This window comes from Anguilla rostrata, chromosome 4 (genome assembly GCF_018555375.3).
Source record: "Anguilla rostrata isolate EN2019 chromosome 4, ASM1855537v3, whole genome shotgun sequence".
NCBI classification, from domain to species: domain Eukaryota; kingdom Metazoa; phylum Chordata; class Actinopteri; order Anguilliformes; family Anguillidae; genus Anguilla; species Anguilla rostrata.
The window spans coordinates 13,381,790-13,404,515 of NC_057936.1; the positions used below are offsets into that span (position 1 = coordinate 13,381,790).

At 41.5% G+C, this 22,726-nt stretch overlaps 2 protein-coding genes across 14 annotated transcripts in view; one reads left to right on the top strand and one right to left on the bottom strand.

The window, feature by feature from the left end:
* The window catches only part of tp63 (tumor protein p63), a 55,461-nt gene extending 48,501 nt beyond the window's left edge, over positions 1-6,960 (top strand). For 6 of the 13 annotated variants that reach the window (XM_064330764.1, XM_064330765.1, XM_064330768.1 and 3 more), the window contains 4 exons: positions 2,871-3,070; positions 3,781-3,928; positions 4,318-4,411; positions 4,539-6,960. In XM_064330764.1, the coding sequence (XP_064186834.1) occupies positions 2,871-3,070; positions 3,781-3,928; positions 4,318-4,411; positions 4,539-4,835 (739 nt within the window). In that variant the 3' untranslated portion in view covers positions 4,836-6,960. Of the gene's footprint in view, positions 1-148; positions 1,476-2,870; positions 3,071-3,752; positions 3,929-4,317; positions 4,412-4,538 lie in introns of those variants that run through there. The other 7 variants (XM_064330766.1, XM_064330767.1, XM_064330772.1 and 4 more) reach the window with 3 other exon arrangements.
* A 3,301-nt stretch (positions 6,961-10,261) lies between these two features.
* Positions 10,262-22,726, bottom strand: part of p3h2 (prolyl 3-hydroxylase 2) — a 55,650-nt gene continuing 43,185 nt past the window's right edge. The window contains exons 4-15 of the mRNA XM_064330777.1: positions 20,900-21,031; positions 19,223-19,350; positions 17,614-17,703; positions 16,773-16,813; positions 15,190-15,281; positions 14,895-15,022; positions 14,177-14,272; positions 13,861-14,011; positions 13,507-13,624; positions 12,937-13,012; positions 12,461-12,601; positions 10,262-11,759 (exon numbers count right to left, since the gene is read on the bottom strand). Coding sequence (XP_064186847.1) covers positions 11,667-11,759; positions 12,461-12,601; positions 12,937-13,012; positions 13,507-13,624; positions 13,861-14,011; positions 14,177-14,272; positions 14,895-15,022; positions 15,190-15,281; positions 16,773-16,813; positions 17,614-17,703; positions 19,223-19,350; positions 20,900-21,031 — 1,286 coding nt within the window. The 3' untranslated portion in view covers positions 10,262-11,666. The remainder of the gene's footprint in view (positions 11,760-12,460; positions 12,602-12,936; positions 13,013-13,506; positions 13,625-13,860; positions 14,012-14,176; positions 14,273-14,894; positions 15,023-15,189; positions 15,282-16,772; positions 16,814-17,613; positions 17,704-19,222; positions 19,351-20,899; positions 21,032-22,726) is intronic.

The following is a 22,726-nucleotide window of genomic DNA, read 5'->3' on the forward strand; positions in this document are numbered from 1 at the left end:
CCCCATTCCAGCCCTGCCATTCCAGCAAGGACCCACGGTCATAAAAGCACAGCCCCCCTTCTCCTCCTCCTCCTCTTTCTCCTCTTCCTCTCCTCCAGACCTGTGGCCTTATTTCTCCCTCTCTTTTCTCTCTGGTTCCTCTCTACAGTCTGCTTAAAGCCCGCCTCCGCACTGAGCTTCTGGAGCCAATAAGTGACCAGAAGAAGCACTCTGGTTCCACCTGAGAGCCCGCCACACATTCCTCCTCTAGTCACATTCTGTGCGTGTCAGAGGTTTAGTCCGAGGCCGGGCACTACACCCTCCCCTCCTCCAAATCCCCTTTACCCCCACCGCCTCACCTCCTCCACGTCTCTCCTGGGTGTCTGTTGTTTCAAGAAGTGCTTCTTGTTGCATCACGCTCTTGTTTTCTCAACAGGGATATTGCAGTAGACGTAGGGCGTAAATCAATGGATCGTGTTCTGTCGCACCGAAGGTGCTGCATTTTATTTCTAGAATCTTCGCACTTCTGGCTTCAGTGCCGAAGTTCAACTCAAATTTTAGCGAGTGCCACCAGGCCAATCGTTGTTTCAGGCCAATTAATTTTTTTAGCTGTACCCGTTTGTATTCTAAAATCAATTTAGGTTCTTGTTTTCTTCTTTGCATGTTTAATGAAAAGAAAAGGTATTTTCTACATAAGCGAGTGTCAAAATTTCAGTGGCAAGCCAAAAGGACAAAGTGAATTCTGCAATTTACAATTTTCTTTTGGTTCAGAAGAGCCGTTTTTAAAAAATATCCCCTCGTTAATGCATGAGTTAGGTTTTTGCTTTAGTGTTTAGTATCTCAGAAAAGGAACAGTGTGGTTGGATAGTGAGACCTGTTTGTATTGCACAAACTTCATTGCACATATACAGTGAAGGCCTCTCAGTTGACCTCTTCACTTTCCTCAAACGAGGAGGAAAGTCTTTGCAAACACTGAGTACCCCTAGCTGGTCAGGAACCAAGCGTTAGTACTTTCTGTTTAATTTTTAGCCGTTGATGAGCTTCTACAAATGCTTGCTTTTAGTTTCAGGTTTTATTGCAGTGTTTTTTTTTTTGCTTTGTTTTTTGGAGCTGGACTCAGATTACCCCAGTTGTTATTGGGGTTATTGGGTGCTTTCTTGTGTTGGGAGGTGCAAGGGGTTGTGGGGGGGTGGGGGGGGATATTATAAATATATAATATTATAGCCTTAATAATGCTGGTCATGTTTTATAAAAGAAAAATCACTGCAGGACAGTTTCTGTTTGTTTTTTGATTGTTTCTGAGTATCTGTGCAGTTTCTTAAGAAAAACCTTTATTTTACCTTTTTAAGAGTTAAAGAAAATGAGATATGTACAGCGATGGTCAGAATATATTAAGAACTTGCTTTTGTGTTTATTCTGTTTGAAACAGACTGTTGTGATCAAATGACTCCTGCACCTTTATCAGTCATTTCTCAATAAATATGTTTTCCGCTGTTTCCTTCTTTTCTTTCTTTCCTTCTGTGGGTCCTTTCATTTCATCCCTTTCCTCTTTTTGTTTGTCTCTAAGATATGCCTGTTCATTTGTTAACAAGGAACCACAGCAAAATAAAACATATAGAGAATTAAGATAACATTTCTAAATAATCTACACATAAATATAAATTATATATTTCAAACATAACAAATAAATTAGTAAAAGACAAACATTGACTCAGTGTTTTTCTGTCAGTGATAAACACATAGAACTTACAGCCATTTTGGCTCCTTTTCACTTTGAAATGTAAATGCTTTTGTGGAAGTTTTGGCAAAGCACCCATCTGGTAACTGCAGCAGTTCTGGTTTTTATGAGGGCGCGGCCACACTTATGTGTGTGTCTTAGATGGCAAAATTAAAATGGCTGCAATTCCAGTTGGGCTTAACAAAACTTTTCCACATTTTGAATAATGTATGTGAAAGATTTTTGCATGCTTGGATTTCATAAATGTATGCACTTTTGAAATATTTAATAAATCAGTAGTTCCAATTCTCAGAAGCATTGAAAAACTGTTTAAATACATTTATATATAAAATATATTTATAGACATTTGTACTGTATGCATTCAAGAGCCACTGTAACTGTTTAAAATAGGAAAGCTGGAGGCAATGGTGTTTTATCATGCTATTTTCTAGGTTCATTGTTGAAGAAAAACCTTTAATGTGGGTTCTTCAAAGTAACAGAAAATGCAGCTGTCTTTGAGCTGAAGGTGCAAGTAAATCACTTCGTGTTTTTATATTCAGTATGCATATACTAAGTGCATTAACCTGTGATAAATTATAACGCCTAAACACAATTGTTTAAAAGTAAAGACATTAGTTGCTCAAGATTCGAAAATGACCCAAATGAAATTTTGTTTACACGTTTGTACAAGATCCAATGGTTAAGAATATATTGGCTTACATGCCTTCGTTCGATAAAGAAAACAGATTCAATTTGTGAAAAAGGGAAGCATACTACTTCTGGCTTTCCTTGGCACATTTCAGATAAATCTATTGAGGTCCAAAAATTAAAACGATCGTATTAAAAAGAGAGAAACTGTGGAGTACATTTCAGCTAGTTTCTTCTAAAGGTACCTCAAGGACAGCTAGTTATACAACCTTTTGTATATCAGATGATAATGTTGCATTCTGTATTAAAAACAAAAAAATGCCTCCTTTGTGAGAATTGACCTGACCGCAATCTATTTTATTTTACCTAAGTAATGGAAAGAGTCATAATAACATACCATTTGCTGACCGTGTGAATAGAACGTGATTTGTCTCGGCCCAAAATGGCTACCGTGGCTCTTGAGGTGTGCTGATGATCTCAGCGGACGTCTTTCTCCCACTAACCCCAGGGCTCTGTGTTGTTAAAGATGGGATGTCTGGGACGATCAGAGTAACGGCATGTGTGCTTTTCCGTGCCCCAGGAGTCCCATGTCCTCTCAGCCGGCCTTCGGCTCCAGCTCCCCCCCCCACAGTAAGGTGAACAAGCTCCCCTCAGTGAGCCAGCTCATCAACCCCCAGCAGCGAAACTCCCTCACCCCCTCCAGCATGTCTGGAGGCCTGACTGACAGTAAGTGTGCCCCCCCCACCCCGCGAGCCCGACACCCTCCCCCGCCACCCATCGAACCCCCCTCGGGGGGCTATCACATGACACGGCCAGACTGCCTGTCTGGGCATGCAGGGGGTACTGTAGTCGACCTTGGAACCTGCAACGTGTATAAATGGCACTCTATCTGTGTAAATGAGTTCCTTCATTATGTACTGCAGGCCATATTCATTGTTTTATTATATAAAGCTAAATATTTAACACTTTGAAGAGTTGTCTTTTTTGGAAAGTTTTTTCAAAATCCTGTGTCAGTGTTCTAGAAATCCATTGCATTCAATTAACAGTAGTGATTGCTAGATCAGCATTAGAATGTTCAGTTAGGAACATTCTAATCATGGATTTGTGGTCTTACACCTTTAAGGGTTAACACTTTAAATAAAAAAATTAAAAATAAAAGTATCTACAAAATTCTCTCCCTCATGCTAGCAGACACTGGTACATTCCCGTATGTATATAAAAAATCCAGAACCTTTAGTTGAAATCAAAGCCTTGATATGCTCTAGCACATACTAAAATGACATTGTCAAACAAGAACAATACAACTGTTTTGCATTAAACTGTACATTCTTGCACATTGCATCAATGAGTCCCCTGCCCCCCACCATCCCCTATATGGTTTGTGCACATAAGAACCCGTTTCCCACAGTGCTGACGGCTGGGGTGTGTCTTCGCAGTGACTCCGATGATGGGCACCCACATCCCCATGGGTGGCGATATGAGCACGCTCAGCCCCACCCACGCCCTGCAGACACAGTTACCCATGGTGCCCTCCTCCCACTGCACGCCCCCGCCACCCTACCCTATGGACAGCAGTATCTCCAGGTACGCCTTTCCAGACGCCTCTGTACATTCCCCCACCCCCCGGCACGGCAAGCTTTGCAAAGGCCCGCGAGGGGTGTATTAATCTGTAAATAATAACTAGGTATCGAGCGGTTTCAGTTTCTCACGAAACGTGCCAGTTTGAGCTTGAATTCTTTGGATAAAGTCATTTGCGAGTGTTTGAGTTAGAACCCTAGGGAAATTGGATGTACAGGACCAAGCAAAAAAAAAACAAGTAAAGAGCTATTATAAAAAATATTAAGAGGGGAATTGTTTTTCTGACTAAGTCTCGTTTTTATTTTATTGTTCAGCAAAGTAAACGGTTTGTTGTGATGCAGTTCGGCTGTCGGACAGGGCCTTTTTTAACGTCTGTGTGTTGTTGTTCTTTGTAGTTTCCTGTTGAGGCTGGGCTGCTCAGCCTGCCTGGATTACTTCACAGCTCAAGGCCTGACCAATATCTACCAGATTGAGAATTATAACATGGAGGTGAGGCCCTGCCTAGCTCACACAAATCCGCAGTGTCATTAGGAAGAGCAGCCGCCGCCGCCGCCGCCGCCGCGAGCTAGCGGGCGTCAGAGACCGGGGGACTTAACATGCTGTGTGGTGTCTGCAGGACCTGTCCAGGCTGAAGATTCCCAGCGAGTTCCAGGCCGTCATCTGGAAGGGGATCCTGGAGCACCGGCAGACCATGGAGTTCTCGCCCCCGCCGCACATCCTGCGGGCCACCAGCGGCTCGTCCACGGTGAGCGTGGGCTCCTCGGAGGCCCGGGGCGAGCGCGTCATCGACGCCGTGCGCTTCACGCTGCGCCAGACCATCTCCTTCCCCCCGCGCGACGACTGGAGCGACTTCTCCTTCGACATGGACTCCCGCCGCAACAAGCAGCAGCGCATCAAGGAGGAGGGAGAGTGAGGATGACTCCCCCCGCCCCTTCATCGCCCCCCCCCCCAACCCCTCCACGATCGCGCAAGAGACTCAACTTCACAGTGCCTTTGCTCTGTCCCACCGTTCGGTTTTGTTGATGAAAAAAGAAAAGACAGAAAAGTTGCACTTATTTCCTTTTATCGTTTTTGTATGTTGTACTGGTGTCATTTTAAGGCCCCTCCATTTATAACAAGCAAGGTGAGAGTCACTGGATGGTGCATGGTTCTTTCTAATTTCTTTCATCTCTGAGACAGAGCACTTAACTTTTTGTTATTGCTTTGAGCAGATGCAACGTTTGTCCTCCTGCGCTACCGTTTAGCAAACAGAAATGCGAACGCGCAGGAGGTTTTGTATATTTTTTTTCTTGTTTACCATGGCTGAAAATTTCATAAAGAAATCCTCTAGCTCAAGGAAGTGGGTTTGGACTGATTACAAGTGCCTTGCTCTATGCTGTGGTGGTCTGGTGAAAAAAAAAAGAAAAAAAAAGAAACCTCTTTCAATACTGTAAGGCAAAATGTTAACGAGCACTGGCTTTAGCCAGATATGATTGTATACATTTGAAGTCGCATACTGTGCTGTAATTCCTCCACATAACTGTGAGAAGAAAGTGTTATTCTGCTTTTAAACATGAGGTTTTCAGACTATTGTAGCCGCCAGGTTTCTTTTTGCAAAAGTGTTGCTTTAAAGTATCATTGTGTTATGGTGTTACTTGTTTTCCTCGATTACGTACCATTACGTATTGAAAATAATGGCCATCGGCACTCACCCTTAAAACGACAGACAGATAATGTTAATCATAGGGGTTTAATGCAAAGTTGCTGTGCCCCAATACTTTTCATTCTGGGAAGATATAGAGGAACATTTTCAGTGAAAAGCAGAATTGTGATGTATGCAATGGTGTTATAATGAGGTCCTAAACTGTGGACCAATTACCTGGTCCACACTGGAGTCCATTATTCACTGAGCAAACTACTGCCTGCCCTCTCTATCACCTTTTCACTCCATTGCAGATTTTCTATGGCCTTTAGTATTTGGGTTGTGTGTGCACAAAGGCATTTGCCTGTCTACTACATGACATTGGATTATGAGGCAGGACACACTAGGGAATATGTGGGTGGTTGTCTTGTAGGCTAATTGATGCTTAATATTATGTGTGAATTTGAGGAACTCGACACATTTCCAGTCTCTTATGGCCATTCTAGAACAAACAGAGAAATACCTGAATACAGTATACATTTTTATATGAAAATGACAAGAGTAGACAAGAGCTTTTTTTTCCTCCAAATTCAGTGAGCTTTATTTTGAAAGAAGCAGTTTCCTGTTTCTCACGCATGGGTGTTTGGTGCTATTGAAAGCCGAGCAGGACCGCAGTTAGACCTGAAGCATTTTGTTTTGTACAGCTGAACAACTCGTATTGAAATCCTATCGGGTTATCCTTGCGTGTAATTCTTTTGCATTTCAGTCGAAAATAAATATACCCTTAGTGTTAAATGATGTTTATAAAAGAACATGCATGGTTTTTATGTCCTTAATTACACCATTGTTACATAAAGAAAGAAAAGAGAGCTTTAAATAGCTTGAAATATACTAGAGTCACTGCCATTAACTGCACTGGGGAACAGTGTAGTGCCCATTATTGCAATGTATAAGAATGCAAAGTTTCATGTAAAACTATATTGTTTGATTATGTCATTTCAGTATGTGCTAGAACATAGAGTCCTTGATTTCAAATAAAGGTTCTGGATTTTTTTATATACATATGTGAACAGCATTTATAACAGTGTCAGCTAGTTTGGTGGAGAGATTTTTTTTGCTTAAAACTTGCAAAGTGTTAAATACTTCAAGACTATTACAAAATTTCAGCTGACTGCTTCAAAGGATGTAGTGGTGTCGTAGCCATATCTTGAATAGAAAGTTTGAACCACAATGGTCTGACATTTTGCATTCAAGATTGACTTTGTTTTTGTATTGGCTTTTTTTGTATTATGTAATGGGGGAAAACTTATTTGTCATATTGTACAATGTCTTGTAAATATTTCACAAGTTACAGATTTATAAACGTTCTTCCTTATTTTGATATAAACAAAAAATAAAAGTTAATTGGTTAAAGAAACCTTTTGTTTGTTTTTGTTAACTTTTTTTTTTTTTTGTCTGAAGAGGTTGTCATCTAGGGCAGTTTAGGATTTTTCCAAATGACTAAAGGTTATGCATACCCACCCACTCAAGTTTACAGAGAGGTCACACGACCTTCATGGCTAGGTGACTGAAGGAATATTAATGCAAAAAAAACAAAAGCCTTATTCCAGAAAAGTCCTTAAATGGTTGTCATGATCACCAAGGGCCCTATTTACAAAAGATGTATTGTCCGTTTGCTGTATTTACAGAGTTATCTCATTTACAAGTTAACTCATGCAGTTGTTAATGTGATTTCAGGTGCTGTTACAGAGCGCTTCTGTTCTGTAGGTTTTCAACGTATTTAAATCATCAATGACACTTCCCCATTGATTCTTGAGGCACCATAAATATTGGACCTTCAATAAAATACTAACTGGACACCAGAGGATAAAAATAGGGTAGAAAAACACTATCATAAAACACTAGATCATAAAACTAAACACCATATTCCCAGGGCGACTAAACAAATGCACATAAATTTCAAACACAAGAGGGACCAAATTCTTCCTACTTAAAGGATCCAGTACACTGAATGACCAATGCAGACTTTTCTTTCCCAAGGGGCCCTCATTTTTTCCTAACTCTAACCCCACCCCTATCCCTAACCCTAAACGGGCCCCCACCCTCATCCCTCAACCCCATGCCACCAGGGCCAGAGTAGAAGATGGAATCTTCCACCCCACGAAACATCCTAGATCTACCAGGCAGATCCAGGTGTGGAACATCACCATCACCAGAACAAACGTCATCTTCGGGGACTTCAACCTCTCCTGAATCCAGTCTTACTCCTAAGGCCAGGGGACTTCCAGATTGACAGTTACCTTGTTGCCCAACATTCCATCATGTGGCAGCTCTCCTGGAGAAAACCAAGGTGGACCCCTAGGCGCAGAGAGACATTCCTGTCCTTTTGAATGAACAACTAGGACCAGCACCCAAAGTAGGTGACCATCAAGCAGCTGCAGACAATGCCGAGGAGGGCCACCTTTTCAGCACCGGAAATCTGCATTCCGCTCATTAGCTACTCCAGAAACCTGGAACCCTGCCAGAGGTCCAACTTGGAGAAGATTAACTAGCACATCCATTGGATGGAAGTGACTGTGACCAAGATCTAACCTAATCCTGATTGTAACCCTGACCCCAATTGCATCCCTAATGCTAATCCTAACAGATCAGCTTGGAAGGAAGAAGCACTGCGGACCAGCGTACTTAGTAGTATGCTTTCATATCTGCCTCAGAGGTTGTATCTACAGTAACCAGCCTCGTAGAAGGTTAGAAAAGTAGTTGATGTGACCTCTGAGGCAGATAAGAAACACCACGAAGCATGCTGGTTCACTGTGCAGGTTACAGCCTCAGTCGACCGTCATGGCAAAAACACAAGCTTGCTATGTCTAATTCATGCATGATACTCACATTTGCAAGGTCTGGCTTGATGAATGGTCTGGCGGGCTAAATGAATCAAAATCTGATTAAAAATCAGACTGATTTAACTGGGCGTGCAGTGCAACCCTTTGTACAGATAGCCACATAACCGAACTGGTCTAGCTTATTATGGGCTCACCGGTCACCGTATGGTAATTGCCCGTCATTGAGGATAATTGTACAGCACAGCTTTTTGAAATAAGCCAAGGGAAATATGAACAGACAATATAAGTGCATGGGCATCAATTGCAACATTTTATTTGTTATTTATGTGAAATCATTAGAACTTTGCCTTTTAAAGGGACATCAGTATTTCAAGTTGTGATAAATGTGTTCAAATACATCATTGGGTTATTTCACTAAGACTGACACAAATAAACATTATATGTGTTATAAACACATATTACATAAAGACAACAGAGGGTGTAACCCTGAAAATACTTGGATGGATGTTATCTAAACCTTTGAGAGATAATAAATATTAGCATCTGAGAACTTTTGAACTTGCACACCCAATGCGAGACACACCCATAAATCTCTCCTTTAATTTTGAGCAAGCAATTGAGAGATTAAGTTAAGTTGTGCATGCTTGTGTGAATGTAAAGACTCATGTTTGCAACTTCTTTTCCAACATGTGAAAGATGATGTTTGATAATGTACATTTTTAAACCACTAGAACAACAATGTATATTTTTAAATCAGTGACTTATTCATTGTTCATGTAAAACACACAGACACACACACACACACACACACATGCACACACGTCTTACTTGTTCATCACTCAACTTTGTGTATTTATAAGCTACAAAGCTATCTTCACAGTTCAAAGCATTTTACTAAGTTGTTCTGGTTAAGAAGGTATGTCAAATTTAAATTAAATACAAATATTAGTACTGATAAAAATGAAAAACCTCATATATACCTTTATATTTATCCAAACATGAATGTATGCGTATGTGGTTTTTGGATTGTTCTGTATTTATATTTTTAAAAATCCACACAAATGTTTACTGGCATGTATTTAAAATATACCCAAAGGTTTAGTGCCACACCTTGCAGTCCACTCCAGAAACTACTATGAAAGGGCATACATTGAATAAGACTGAGTCAGAACATAGAGAAAAGTCATTTCAGGCCAGAAACATGTCTCCATGGCAACAAAGTGGTCAGCTTTTATCTGATGATTGCTTCAGCAGATCATCGGCCAAAAAATATATACATTTTCTATGAAAGGCTATGTTGATGTATGTAAACATAAATGCTGTGTGCCGTTGCCTAGTGCTCTCCCTGTCCTTGTAGCAGTGTGTATGAAGTTTCTCTGAATGCCCAGTCTGCCCACATTCAGCTGCTTCCTGATTTCACCTGGGGGGAGGGAGACAGGCAGATTTTCTGCCAACTGCTCGTCACCAGGGGTTCATTCTGTCACTTAAGATGGTTGATTCTGTTACTTAAGACTGTGTTGCCAGGCATTAAACCTTTATTGACAAACAGTCTTCACGGAAAATGACTGTAGCTATGATCAAGGTTGGTTGAAGGGCAGACATAGCCATAACTGTCGCTATGGCTTGGTTTCAACGCACATTCATCCTTTAATGCTTTAAATGCTCAATGAAATGCAAGCGTTTTTTTCAATACACACTTTGCTTTTTCATTTACATTTTTACAACGGCTGAACTCAACAACCTGTTTGTAAAGAAAAAGGTAACACTTGTAAGAGAGTTGTTTTCTAGCTAACTTATGCTTTATCTTCAAGCTGACAGGAAGTCTCATTCTCAAATCATACACATTGTTCACTCTTTAATTCACAGAGGAAATAATGATTTTTCCATAATTTTTTTATTTACATATCAATTACAAGAAAAATGAAAGTACATCATTTCAGTTTTCAGTTCACTAGAGTTTCCATCTTAAATATTAATGGGACAAAAATACAAAAATACAAGTGGCCTTCCTCCCTTATCAAAGGTGAAATGTAAGATAAATAAAGACTTCAGTGAAGGAGTTACATAGTGGATGCATAAATAAAGCAGCTCAGTAACAAGGCATGCCCAGTGTCCATTGTATTAAAAGTATGTAACTGCGCCCGTGTCGACATTGCTTTGAAAATATGATTTTGAAAGGAAAGGATAACTATTTGCCACATCGAATTACGAATTCCTTGAAACAGGAATAAATTGAACATCTTTTATTAAAAAAAGTATAAAAGTTCCTAGTATTAAGCGCGTCTATCCGAACGCACGCCACGGCCTTGTGCACCCTCTGTAAACACAATGCTCTGCTCGCAGCCGAGCTGAAGGGAAGGCGGTGGCCCAATACCGTATACAATAGCACGCTAAATAAAGGAGAAAGTGCACCAATGACGTGTGTCTTTATCCACTGTGTTAATGCGTGTGCCAGTATGCATGCTTACGCAGGACCGGGACAAACGCAGAACAAACATTTATTTCACTATCCTGTTCACTATCCTGGCTTAAATGTGACCGTCAGTTAATCTTCTATCGAAATTCTGTTGAATTATTTACTGATAACCTAAATATAAATATATTTCTGTACTAAAATATTCTAAATTTCTATATTTTAATAGTTACATTAAATAATTTTTTTCTTTAATAATATAACAATAACTCAAATAATATGCTCTCAACATATTCATCCCAGATCCAATCAGTTCATGAAAAATGCAGATACCGTGAAAGTTTTATGTTTACACTTTATGTGAATACCCTGAAAATGGGAAACCCAGAGATTGCTTTGCTTGAAAATGGGGAATATCAAGTTACGTGCTGTTCTTCTCTTTGGCTTCGTTCACAGTGCAGTATCTACCTCACGCTGGAAAGGCCTTTATACAGCAGCACCACCCCCAGCGTAATAAATCTATGAGGCGCGGCTGAACCCCCCCCCCTCCCCTGGCGGAGGGCCCCCGCACGACGCTCAGCGCTGAGGCAGGCGCGCCCACACGACGCGTTTTCATCGGCAGGCACTGCGAAGGACGACGTTTCCAAACGCGCGGAGGAGGAAAGGAATAAAAAACCGGAGGTGAACTCAAGTACCGGTATAGGTAGCACACAAGAGATGTCACGAGCGGACAAAACAAAAGAAAAACAAAAAACAAAACAAAACCTGCACTTCAAACAGTACAAAAATAAAACTTGTTCTGATAAAATCAACTTTGTTAAATAAATAAGATAATCATTTTCAGTTGTGACTTCCTCTTCCCTGACACTACAGCTCATCTTTGGGGTTGATGCTGAGCCCGTGGTCCAACTGCTGCTGGTTATTCAATGACTCCATCACTTCATCTGCCTGGAGCCTCTCCTGCAATGAATGGGTGTAGATGAGCGCCTCTGTATATATATATAATTCACAGCAGTATATATAGGCTATATATATATATATACATATATATATATATTTTTTTTTAAATTTATTTTTTATTTTTTTTAAACTTCAGATACGTATTCAGTTAATATATACGCATTTATTGAAAAACAAACCAAATTATATGGCTGTATGTACAAAATACATACTATTTTTTTCTTTCTACCTACAATAACTCAAAAAGATGACTTCTGAAGATAAAGATGACTCATAAAATAATCTTAGATCTATCCAATCATTTTGCAAACTATGCTGCTTACATAACGAGTGTACATTAGGTTAATGCAAACAGCCATGATTGGCTCACTACTTGCTCCATTCTTTGGCTACATTCAACAAGACCAGGTCAAAACCTAGTATATGGCTGGACCCGCCAACCAATGGTGTAACTTCATCACTCACTCAGTCACTCAGTCACAGACATTCGCGTTTGTAGGGCTGGCCCCGCTGTTGCGGTCCAGCCAAAAATATGTCATTGCTGACTGAACAATGTCCGACTGAAAAAACAAATAAACTAATAAAATTAGTTCTCCCGTTTCTCTAAACTATGTCCCACTAAAAACACAGGAACTACACTTCCACACTGCAGGTATTTAGCACAGAGCATGTCTGTGCCGTACGTGCCACTGTGAGCTCACCAGCTCTCTGAAGAGGGGGTCCAGAGTGAACCAAAGAGCCACGGCACACCTCTGTCCACCGGTCACCGCTCGCACCCCGTGGGGGTTCTCCCCTCCTGACGAAAAGCCCACCATCCTCCCGCACTTGGGCTTGACCGACGCCTAAAGCGAGACGCGAAAGAAATTGAGAAATTGTTACTGCAAGAAAAATAAAATAAATAAAATCTGCCCTTACGTGCATTATCATAAAGCTGAGGTTCACGTATTTCATACAGTATTATTTTGTTCCATGAACATACTTTTCAAATGCATTTCTGCAAACCCAGGTCTTTGTAAGATGGCAAAGTTTACCTCAACACAATGCTGCTTCTGTGACAGAACTCTGCCCAGAAGGTCAGACATAAAACTACCATAAAAGAAATATTAAGGACAAATCATTTTATTTCCAGTGATTCTATTTAGATTTTTTTTCTCTGATCAGGAAAAAGAACACTCACTGTGACTGTTTTCGCATCCATTTCTGTGAAAATGAACTCCCCTCCTTCAAAATCTCCATTGAGGTACAAGAGAGCACTGAAAGAGATGGAGTTAGACATTAAATAATAATCTAGAACTTTCTCTGTTGCATGTTGAATTGTGACCGTAAATGGAAAATACAATTGATGTTTGATTTTGAGACACAGCAGTCAAAATGTTTGGAAGCTTGGATATAGTGAACTGAACATCATAAGAAAAGCATAAAAAGCCAGGAAGTGACAAAGTACAACTTAATCAAACAAGGTAACATTGATTGTTTGATTTGAGATCCACTTAAAGTCATTTAAAGAAGAGTTTACTGTCCAATTCTGTATAATACTGTATAATTACTGTTGCTTACTTTAGCATACTATTATAGGTTACTTCTTAATTATGGTCCAAATAATTCTAGTCTAAAGAATTGTAGTACTGCTGATAATTCACCAAGATTACTACCCAGACAAAGATTGTGGAAAGCGATCTATTAACAGCAATATGATGCTTAAGTAACCATGGCTACAAAGCAGGCAAAGCTGCAGGCGGGGTCTGACCTGTAGTCTCGGTAGGTGTAGGCGGGAGGCTCTTTCCAGCATTCATTGGCCTCTGGGTCCAAGAGGCAGTTGTCGGCGTGGATGGGGTGGCTGAGGTCACTTCTAACGTTCTGTTGACCTACACCAGTAGAAATCCAAAAAAAAAAGAAAAATTCACAGTGAAGACTTGTGTCCTCTGCCTGCAGTAGAGCTAGCGCACACGTTACATATACCTCTCACTGCTCAATAAGCCACTCATACCGTAGCTATACTACATACACCTCTCCCTGCTCAGAAAACCACTCTATACTGGGCTTATTCATGTGATGTAAGCTAACGGCCAACAGAGGGCGATGCAGGTGGAGAAAATCTCACCAGTGATGGCGGTCCTGCACACCAGGTGAGTGTAGGAGAAGTGTAGGGTGGAGTTGAGCATGAAGTAGGACTCGATGATCTGCCGCGCCTTCTCGCTGACTTCGTAGAACATGCGCGCGCTCTTCAGCGGGATGCGGCCTTCGAAGCCGTACTGCAACCAGCGACACGGGGGATCAACGTTACCGACAGCTTTCAACGTCTCAGACACAAAGCCCTCTAAGGCTCACAGTTAGCTTTGCGCGCATTGACAGGGGCCACATATTTGTATGTTTCTGAACTGCGGGCTACTTTATTGCAGCGCGAAGGAATCCCGCACCTGCAAGGTCTTCAACACCGTCGCCCCCTCAAATTTCTCATTTGGCGTGTGGGGGGACGTCTTTCCTCGGTACCCGTCACCAGCCATCATGACAGCCTGTCAGGGAGTCAAACACAGCACAAAATCACTGCCTCGGGCTGCATCCAGTCATTCTTTCTTTCCTTCATTCATTCCACAGAAAAATGTTCTTCAAAAATATGCATCCACACACACACATTTTATTTCTCTGAAAAACCTGCAATTCTCACTCTATTGAAGAACGGCCAGCTCTACTACCATGACACTCTTCAACTCAGTGTTAGGTACTGTCTAAACACTTTCACTGAATCAGTCTCTCAACCATCCATCCATCCATCCATTGTGTATACCGACTTATTCCAGGTGAGGGTCATGGGAGTCGCTGGAGCCCATCCCAGCATGCATTGGGCGAGCGGCAGGAATACATCCTGGACAGTTCGCCAGTCCATTGCAGGGCACACACACCACTCACTCACACACTCGTACCTAGGGGCAATTTAAACTCTCTAATTAACCTAAATTAAATTTGGACTGTGGGAGGAAACATGAAAACTCCACACAGAAAGGCCCTGGCTGTGATTCCAAACCAAGGACCTTCTTGCTGTGAGCAATAGTCTCTAAAGGTCATGGTGGAATTAAAAAATAAACAAATAAAACCACAGTCCAACCCCCGGAATATTCGACGGCGATGGGAACTCACGTGGGCAAGGTGCTTCAGTTCCGCGCACTCGTCTTCAGAGATGACATCATCGAACAGCACCCTCTGCGTTCCGTTCAGGGCCTCCGAGTTCTGGACCAGCCGAACGCTGTCATACACCAGCGGTCCTCCTACGCACAGACCAAAAGGGCAGGCTCGCATCAACTCTCCATAACAACACCTCTTACACACAGAACGCCATCGCAACGCAGTTCCATGATACACCCGCAGCAATGTGAAAAAAGCGGTGTGTCAGAGGGAAGTGCCTCCCTGGTGTCGGAGGAAGAAGGGGACCCACCCTCTCTCAGCTCTTTCACCTCGTTTTCCGTCACGTTCTTCTTCTCTGAGATGGGGACATACTCCATCCAGCCGTCTGTGCCTGAAGGGATTCTGTGTAGAGATTAAAGCACGAAGTCCCCAGTCAGTAAAAATGTTAACTGGCCAGTTAACAAAGGACTTCAATCTGCTGTTACATTTTTAATGTTTACCTTTTATTGTTTTCATCGCACAATAAAAGGTAACACGTTTTTTCTGGTATTAGTTTCTTGTTTGTAAATGTAGTGTTTAATAGGGTTTATAACAGAATGTATGCACCAATAATAAATTCAGAAAAACAGCCTCTGACTCACTGTTAAATGAAAAAAAAAACCTTCCAGAATGGCTACTATGAATAGAATGGCAATAACATTTTCAGTTTCTGTCTCCCTGCATGTGTGAAAATAGTTAAAGGTCCAGGAAACAGAAATCTGTGAATTCTTTGCTGATGTGTTGTATTGGTAATTTTTTTTGCATTTACAAATAGCCCAGAAATATTTTTAAACAATTCTTAAAAAAAAAAAAAAATAAATAAATAAACTAAAATAAAAATAAAATAAAATAAAATAAAATAAAATAAAATAAAATAAAATAAAATAAATAAAAAATAAAATAACAAATAATACAAAATATAAATAAAATAAATATAAAAATAAAATAAAAATAATAATAGAAAACGCTGTACTGAGATTGGCTTCCTTTCCCCCTGGGCTTTTAAAAATTTTTTTTTTTGGTTTACATATGAGGTGTCTTATTATTATGATTATTAATGAGCACAGGACCTTTAAAATTTGGTTATTTTATGTCATTACATTTGTCTCCCAGCAGGTGTCATAATAAACTTAAAAATCAAAATACAGTTTCCTATTGCAACAGAAAATAAAATAGTACAAATATGTAGGCTTCTGATTTAGATAAATAACCACTGACAAGCATCACATTATCAATGGAGAAAGTTTGAAGAGAAATTATTTAATTTCTTTGTAGATTTTTATTGGGATGACAGTTATGCCATTCGCCAAGTAATGGCTTGTTTCATATACAATGAAACATAATCTATACATAATTTCTTATAGAAAAAAGGATGACTAAAAACATTTGTTAAGTGTACACAAAACCACAATTATGTTAAATGCTTTGCATTTTATGTAATCATATCGATAATAATTTTTTGTGTTTCAGTATACATTATATATATACATTTATATCCTGCATTTAGGGTTACATTTGATACAAATGAGTAAGCAGGAAGCAGTCGCTAACATTCATTGAAATGAAAATTGAAATGAAATTGAATTGTTTAAAACAATAATGGAAAAAAAAATTGGAAGTTTTATTTTCAAAATTGTCAAGTTCATAATATCACGTAACCCCACTTGAGAGAATGTACAATGTAGGTATATTTGATTCCCCATTGACTGAATATGAAGTAAACTAGTGTATACCTTCAAGGTAAGTGAAATGTGGCCAGTTCAGAGAACAATCTACATGAACATTGATTTTTGCCACTTGTAATACAAACCTCTTTACATTTAAATTAATAAGGAAATGTAAGTTCTATCTTACCTGTTAACATCTTCCCTTCCACCAGAACTGCTCCAATAGTTCTACAACAACAAAGATTCATATTATCCTATATTATCTTTTCAATACCTTCAACCTCCAGTTTCAGAATTTATATGCACATATTACCCTCTTATTGGTTTGTTCGTCATCATATATGTCCATGTACATGCTTAGAGCACTTTACTTAATCTAAATATAAGCACTGGCTAAATATATTGTAACGGGATCACGAAGAACTAAAAAAAAAATTAAGAATATTGAGAACCTCAAACTACAGCCGCCGTAACAGTTACTCTCCACAAGACGGTGCTACAAGCAGAATATTTGATTCCCTGTGATGTTGCCAGCCAAGGCACCTGCCCCTCTCTGCCATTCCTCTCACATTCTTCCCCATGCAGCGTGCTCTTTAAACACAACTACTCTCACAACTGTTTTTAAAGTCACATTGCTCTTATAAGTCTTGTTACTCTTTGACACAAAAAGAAATGATCAACAAAAAGGAGGTGCTGACATATTTGGGTTTAACTTCTGGTGGTAATTAGGGCTTCTCTTCTGGTTCTGATTTAAGACACAAGACTCAGCACTCACCAACTGATGACTCAATCGGAGTGTTGTTCGTCAGCACACTCCAAAGCTAACCCATTGTCAACATTGTTCCCCTAACGTTGCAGCAACGTTGCCACAAGAAATTTGAAACAACGCTACAGCGACAGCTGGGCCTGTGCCCGGAGGAAACCTTCCCTGTTTACCACTGCGCTGCAACTTTAATCACGTCTGCAAGTGCTGAAAAGTCCCGATCGCCCTGTAAATGGCCATCTGCCTTCAATTGGCTCATACTCACCCCCTCTGTGTACTCAACTCCCAAGTTTTCGCTGCCCACGCGCAGGAGGTCCAGTTCCTGCCGGTGACGTTTGATGTAGCGCTGAGCCTCCTGCGGATGCACAAACACGCGGCGGCAGTGTTATACTTCACGCTGGCCGCTCGCCGACCGTCCTCGGGCCCTGCCCTCAAACCGCGACTCCGCTCGTCAAAACAGGCAATTCAGGTGGGCTTTGATGCGGTTCTATTATGTCACTTTATGAGTCACCCACCTTGTCTGCGAAAGCCCACTCCCCACGACTTCCCCCCCCCGCCCTGCAATGGCTGGTGCTCCTCTTTGATCTTAGGCCTACGGAGGTGTGACCTCAGTAAATGTGCCGTGACTGAACCCTGTTGTGAGCGCGGCGCTCTCTCTCTCGGTGTCCTGCGGCAGCCCCTTTATTGGCTGTCCCTGGCACCGGTTTAAGGGATTGTTGTAACTGGAGCGAGGCCCATCCCTCTGTGTAAAAAAAAAAAAACGGGCCTGTGTAGGACCTCATTCGCAATCAGGGAGAGGCAGCGTTCGAGAGAGTTATGTAACCGGAGCCGACAGTAGCGGCCACAGCCGCCGAACTCCTCTTTCTGAAACAAAACGCGAGCGGCTCCCAGATCGTCCCGGTAAGTTCTACGGCAGGGGGGGATTGCGTTCGCTCCCCTGAGTAATTTCTATTCTTCAAAAGCGGAATTCCTTTCGGGAGCGCTCGATAGCACTGGTTAAGTGAGTTCCCATTGGTGTCTGCCCTCGGGGGATGGGGGAGGGGGGGGGGGGTCCGGGGCGACGTGACCGGGCACGCAAACGCAACGAATGAACAGCGAGCTCTGAACCGCGGTCAGTTCCGGTGGCTAACGACACCGCTGGCTCATTGCGCCACGGGGAAGCTTCTTGTCGTTACAATGGCGTGCTGGTTTCATGCGAATAATTTTATGAGGCGCTCGTTTTCCCCGTCTGACTGTATTTGCTGTTAAAACGCACTGCGTTGTCAAAGTTCCAACATGGCAAGGTTCCAACAGTTTGCAGGGGCCAGACTGCGAGGTTGGCTACACAGTAATGGCACATCCTCAAAAAGAGGCCTCAGACTCATCATACAGTATGTGTACAAACTCAGCTGTCAGCTGTTTACATACTTAAACCTGTGTGTATTACCATTTGACGTCAGGAACAACGAAAGGGAAATAGATTCACCGCAATATATAATGAGCCCTTAATCAAAATATAAGCAGAGCCGACATGGCTGTTGAAAAAACTAGACATGCATTAAACACATGCAACTAACAGACACAATTAAGTTAAGCAGGAACTGGTTGGACGCACAAGGACCTGAATCTATTAATTCCACAATAAACTATGGCATTGACCAGGCGTGGACAAGGAGGGTTGAATCTGTATGTGGATTTCAAATAATGAATTAACCCTATCATCATTTAGTAATTGATATTTCCGCTATAGTACATCAATGACAGCTAATTAACAAGTACTTCCAATGCTACCGTATTAGCACGATAGCACGGCAGAGTTACGTAAATGTTCTGAGGTGCGACTCCTCGGGGCATTTCGGCTTCACAGTTCACAGCTGTGCTTTCAACTCTCTCACCTCCCGTGGTTTGACCTCCTGCCCCAGCACCTCCCTGTAGTAGTCTACATTCTCCGTCATGAACTCCTCTCCTTCATGGAATAGCAGGTAGGACTGGGCGCACTCCAAGGCCTCCTGGATCATGTTCACTGGAAAGCAAGACCACACCGCTGCTGACAAGGCATCGCTCCATTCAAACAGTGTTATGAAAGGTAGAGTTCCTGAATGCAGCTGTCAATCATGCCTCCCTTTTTTGTCCAATCACTCCTTCCTGCATCCTCTCAAGGCTGATTTTACCATAGACATGCATATTTTACGCTCTGGTACGTCACCATTCAAATCCCTTTGTTGGTATCATTTCATGTCATACAATGCACCAACCAAATGTCACGTTTCCATTTTCTTGACTAGGAGACACATCTACTCATGAAAGCCAAGTATTCAAAACACACGCAGTATGAAATTCCTGGAAAGTGCGGATACTGGAGAGAATTCGCCGAGACGACGGAAACTGAACTAAAGTCCAAAAAAGGCTAAAAATCTATTTTAGCGGGCAGCTTTGAGCAGCGGCGGGGGCAGAGGCGGAGCCGAGGAGGCGCGTTGACTTCATCGCGGTCCCGCGCCGCATGCGGTCCCCCCATCGACGCGCTTTACTGCCCTTGTAAATCCGCTCGTCCCCTAACGACAAGAGCGGTGGAAACACTTACGCGCTCGCCCCATCTGCGTTGTTTCCGAGGTCGTAAACAATCGCGGGCCTCGCGCTCGTAAAAACAAAACGTTATTAACGGTTCATTTTGAAACACTTCATCACAGAGCCGACTGGCTGCTGCATGAGGAGACCCGACGTAAAAATACCGAAAAGAATTCCAGGAAGCCTCACAACATTTTTTTAAAGGCCAGGGGTTAAACTGATACTTTTAAATTCACCATGCAAGCTCGTAAAAAGCTTGAATGTGTCACTTCTAGAAAAAAAAGACATTATATTTTCCACAGATATAGAGATTAATTCAACAAATCACAGTGGAAAGACCATTAAAGGGAAAAATTCATTCTTTCAAAATGAGGAAAAACTAAGGTGTAACAAAAAGTTCCACTTCCTTAAATTTAATTACTGACTCCAGCAATTTTTCCACAGGGCTTTTTAGATTAGCATCTCTATTATAGTAGAGAACTTTAGAGTACTGCAACAAAGGGTCTGTTTTAGTTGAGATGTCGCAAATCACTTTATGGAATGAGGTCAGAATTTAGGCAGGCCAAAGTAATCCACTTTGTCTGATTGGCCACATGAGTGTATTTGTGGAGATTAAGTATAATTTGGGGAGGGCCGGAAAGCCCTCTTTTTCAGTAGCGTCTACAGATTGGGCTCTTGCCATTCTTATCCACGTATTTCACTTTTGTGTTGTCATCTCTTGACTGCTTCTAGGCTGGTTCTCTTGTTTGTTCTTGCAATGTACAAATTTCTGTTTGGCCCTTTAAAAGCCAGAGTCTGTTTGCAATTTAATAACATGTACACCAGCCCCCTTGTGCCCAGGTAATTTGAAATGACTCAGTAGTCATTCATTCCTGTCCGATATGATCAAAGTCAAACGAAATTGGAGTCATTTTAATTTCTGTTTTTCTCCTTATTGCCATCCAGGTGTTTTTCCAGCTTTCAAGACCCACGTTGTTCAGTGAGTAGCAGACGGGCCGATGGAGTACCTTTGAAGTAGGCAAACTGCAGGTAGTCGTAGTGCAGAGGTAGGTAGTTCTCCATCGGGGAGAGGCGTCCGGGGCGTGTGGCCAGGTCTCGCACACACTCGTGCTCACAGTGCAGGACCTGCGTGAAATGATCTGAAACACACAGGGCAAGGCAGTCCATCACGCCACGCAGGAAGCTGCGCAGACGAGACCACAGCGCAGACAGCACTGGGCCCAGTAGCAAGCCTCCGACATTACCAGGGTTCACTGAACTGAGAAACCAATCGGACGTGCACCGCGCCCACCTCAGCACAAACACATCAGTGTTCCGGCTTCAAGTATTCAAGTATACACAGGAAGAGGTTGTTTGCCGACAGTGCCGTGTTTAAACCGAATTTACACTTAACGCAAGCCAAACCCTTCACACACAGATGCCATTATCCCACGATGTGCACAGATCTGGCTGATAATTGCATGTTTGGACAGGAAATTGAAAATGTTCTGTGCAGACAGCACTGGCACTTACTTTTTCAGTAAACTGACCACAGACTGACTTTGAACGATACGCATATTTTCAATGATACGCATGTTTTTCATGTCTGAGATTTGTCTAAATTGTCTTTTGTTACTGTTGGACATTTTAAATAAAGAATAATCAGTAACAAGAGGAACACAAAACTCAATACTACTGTAAAATAGAAAAGACACCTTTCTCCACACAGCACACTATTCAGCATACATATGTGATGTCAGAAGCTTATTTCAGTACACTTCTAGATAGGCTTCTATGCCAGTTCTTTTCTTGTGTTCAGTAGAAAATGTGTTTTTCAAAAAAAAAAAAGGCTTTCCAAATTATGGGCAATGGATTGTACTTATTTTTCCTACAAAGATTATAGTCTTTGTGCTTAAAACAGATCTGTGCATAGCCAAGAAATCATCAGATTTTGTCAGATTGATGTCATCTGACCACTCGGAGACCTCTGACACTAATTTCCATTAGAACTATTTACCGTATTCAAAGAAACTGTTCATCAGACACCACAAGCTGTGGCTAGCAAGTATCTTCATGAAACATCATGAAAGGCACTACACCCATTCCCACTTATGACGAGGTCATTCAGTGTGATAACTAGAGAGAATGTTACCTAAGCACAGGTAGCACGATCGTGAAACACAGCCTGTAAGGTTCTAAGCCCACAGCCTAACACTGTTCTGTGGGCCAATTTTCTTTAAGGTTTCAAAGGACAAGGAACATTTACTATAAGAGGCGTTGGGCAAGTCTGAGCACTCAAAGAATACTAGTGTATAATTTAGTAATGAATACTTTATAGCTGATTTAATTTGTTTCCATTCATGGAAAAACCCAGGAGACTTTCAATGAGTTAAACTTTCATCTTAAACTCCAGCCAGAAAAGTTTCTACAAACAGAGGCAAAAACAGCTTTCCTTCCATCGAGGAAACAATAAAACTGATTTAATTTTTTTCATTCCTCCAATATGAGGGTTTCAAAACAGCCCTTCAGGACTGGGAATGGAGCCATTTTGGAAACAGCGGTGTGGACTGAGGTTGAGTTAGCGGCATTACCAAGGTCTGATGCAAGACATGCTATCGAGAAAATCACTAAGGAATTACCCCAGCTGCCATAAATCAATCCTGTGTCCCCCTCCTACACAAGAAATACAAACAAGAAAAAAGGACAGCACACCAGTAAGACTATTTGCCTTGACATGTTTTTCATCATTCTCAAATAGCAATTTCTAGAGGACTTGAGGACTTCTTAGTTGATACTACAACGATCTCTGCTGAAAAGCACAATGCCAACAATGTGGTTCCTCAGTAATTCGTAAA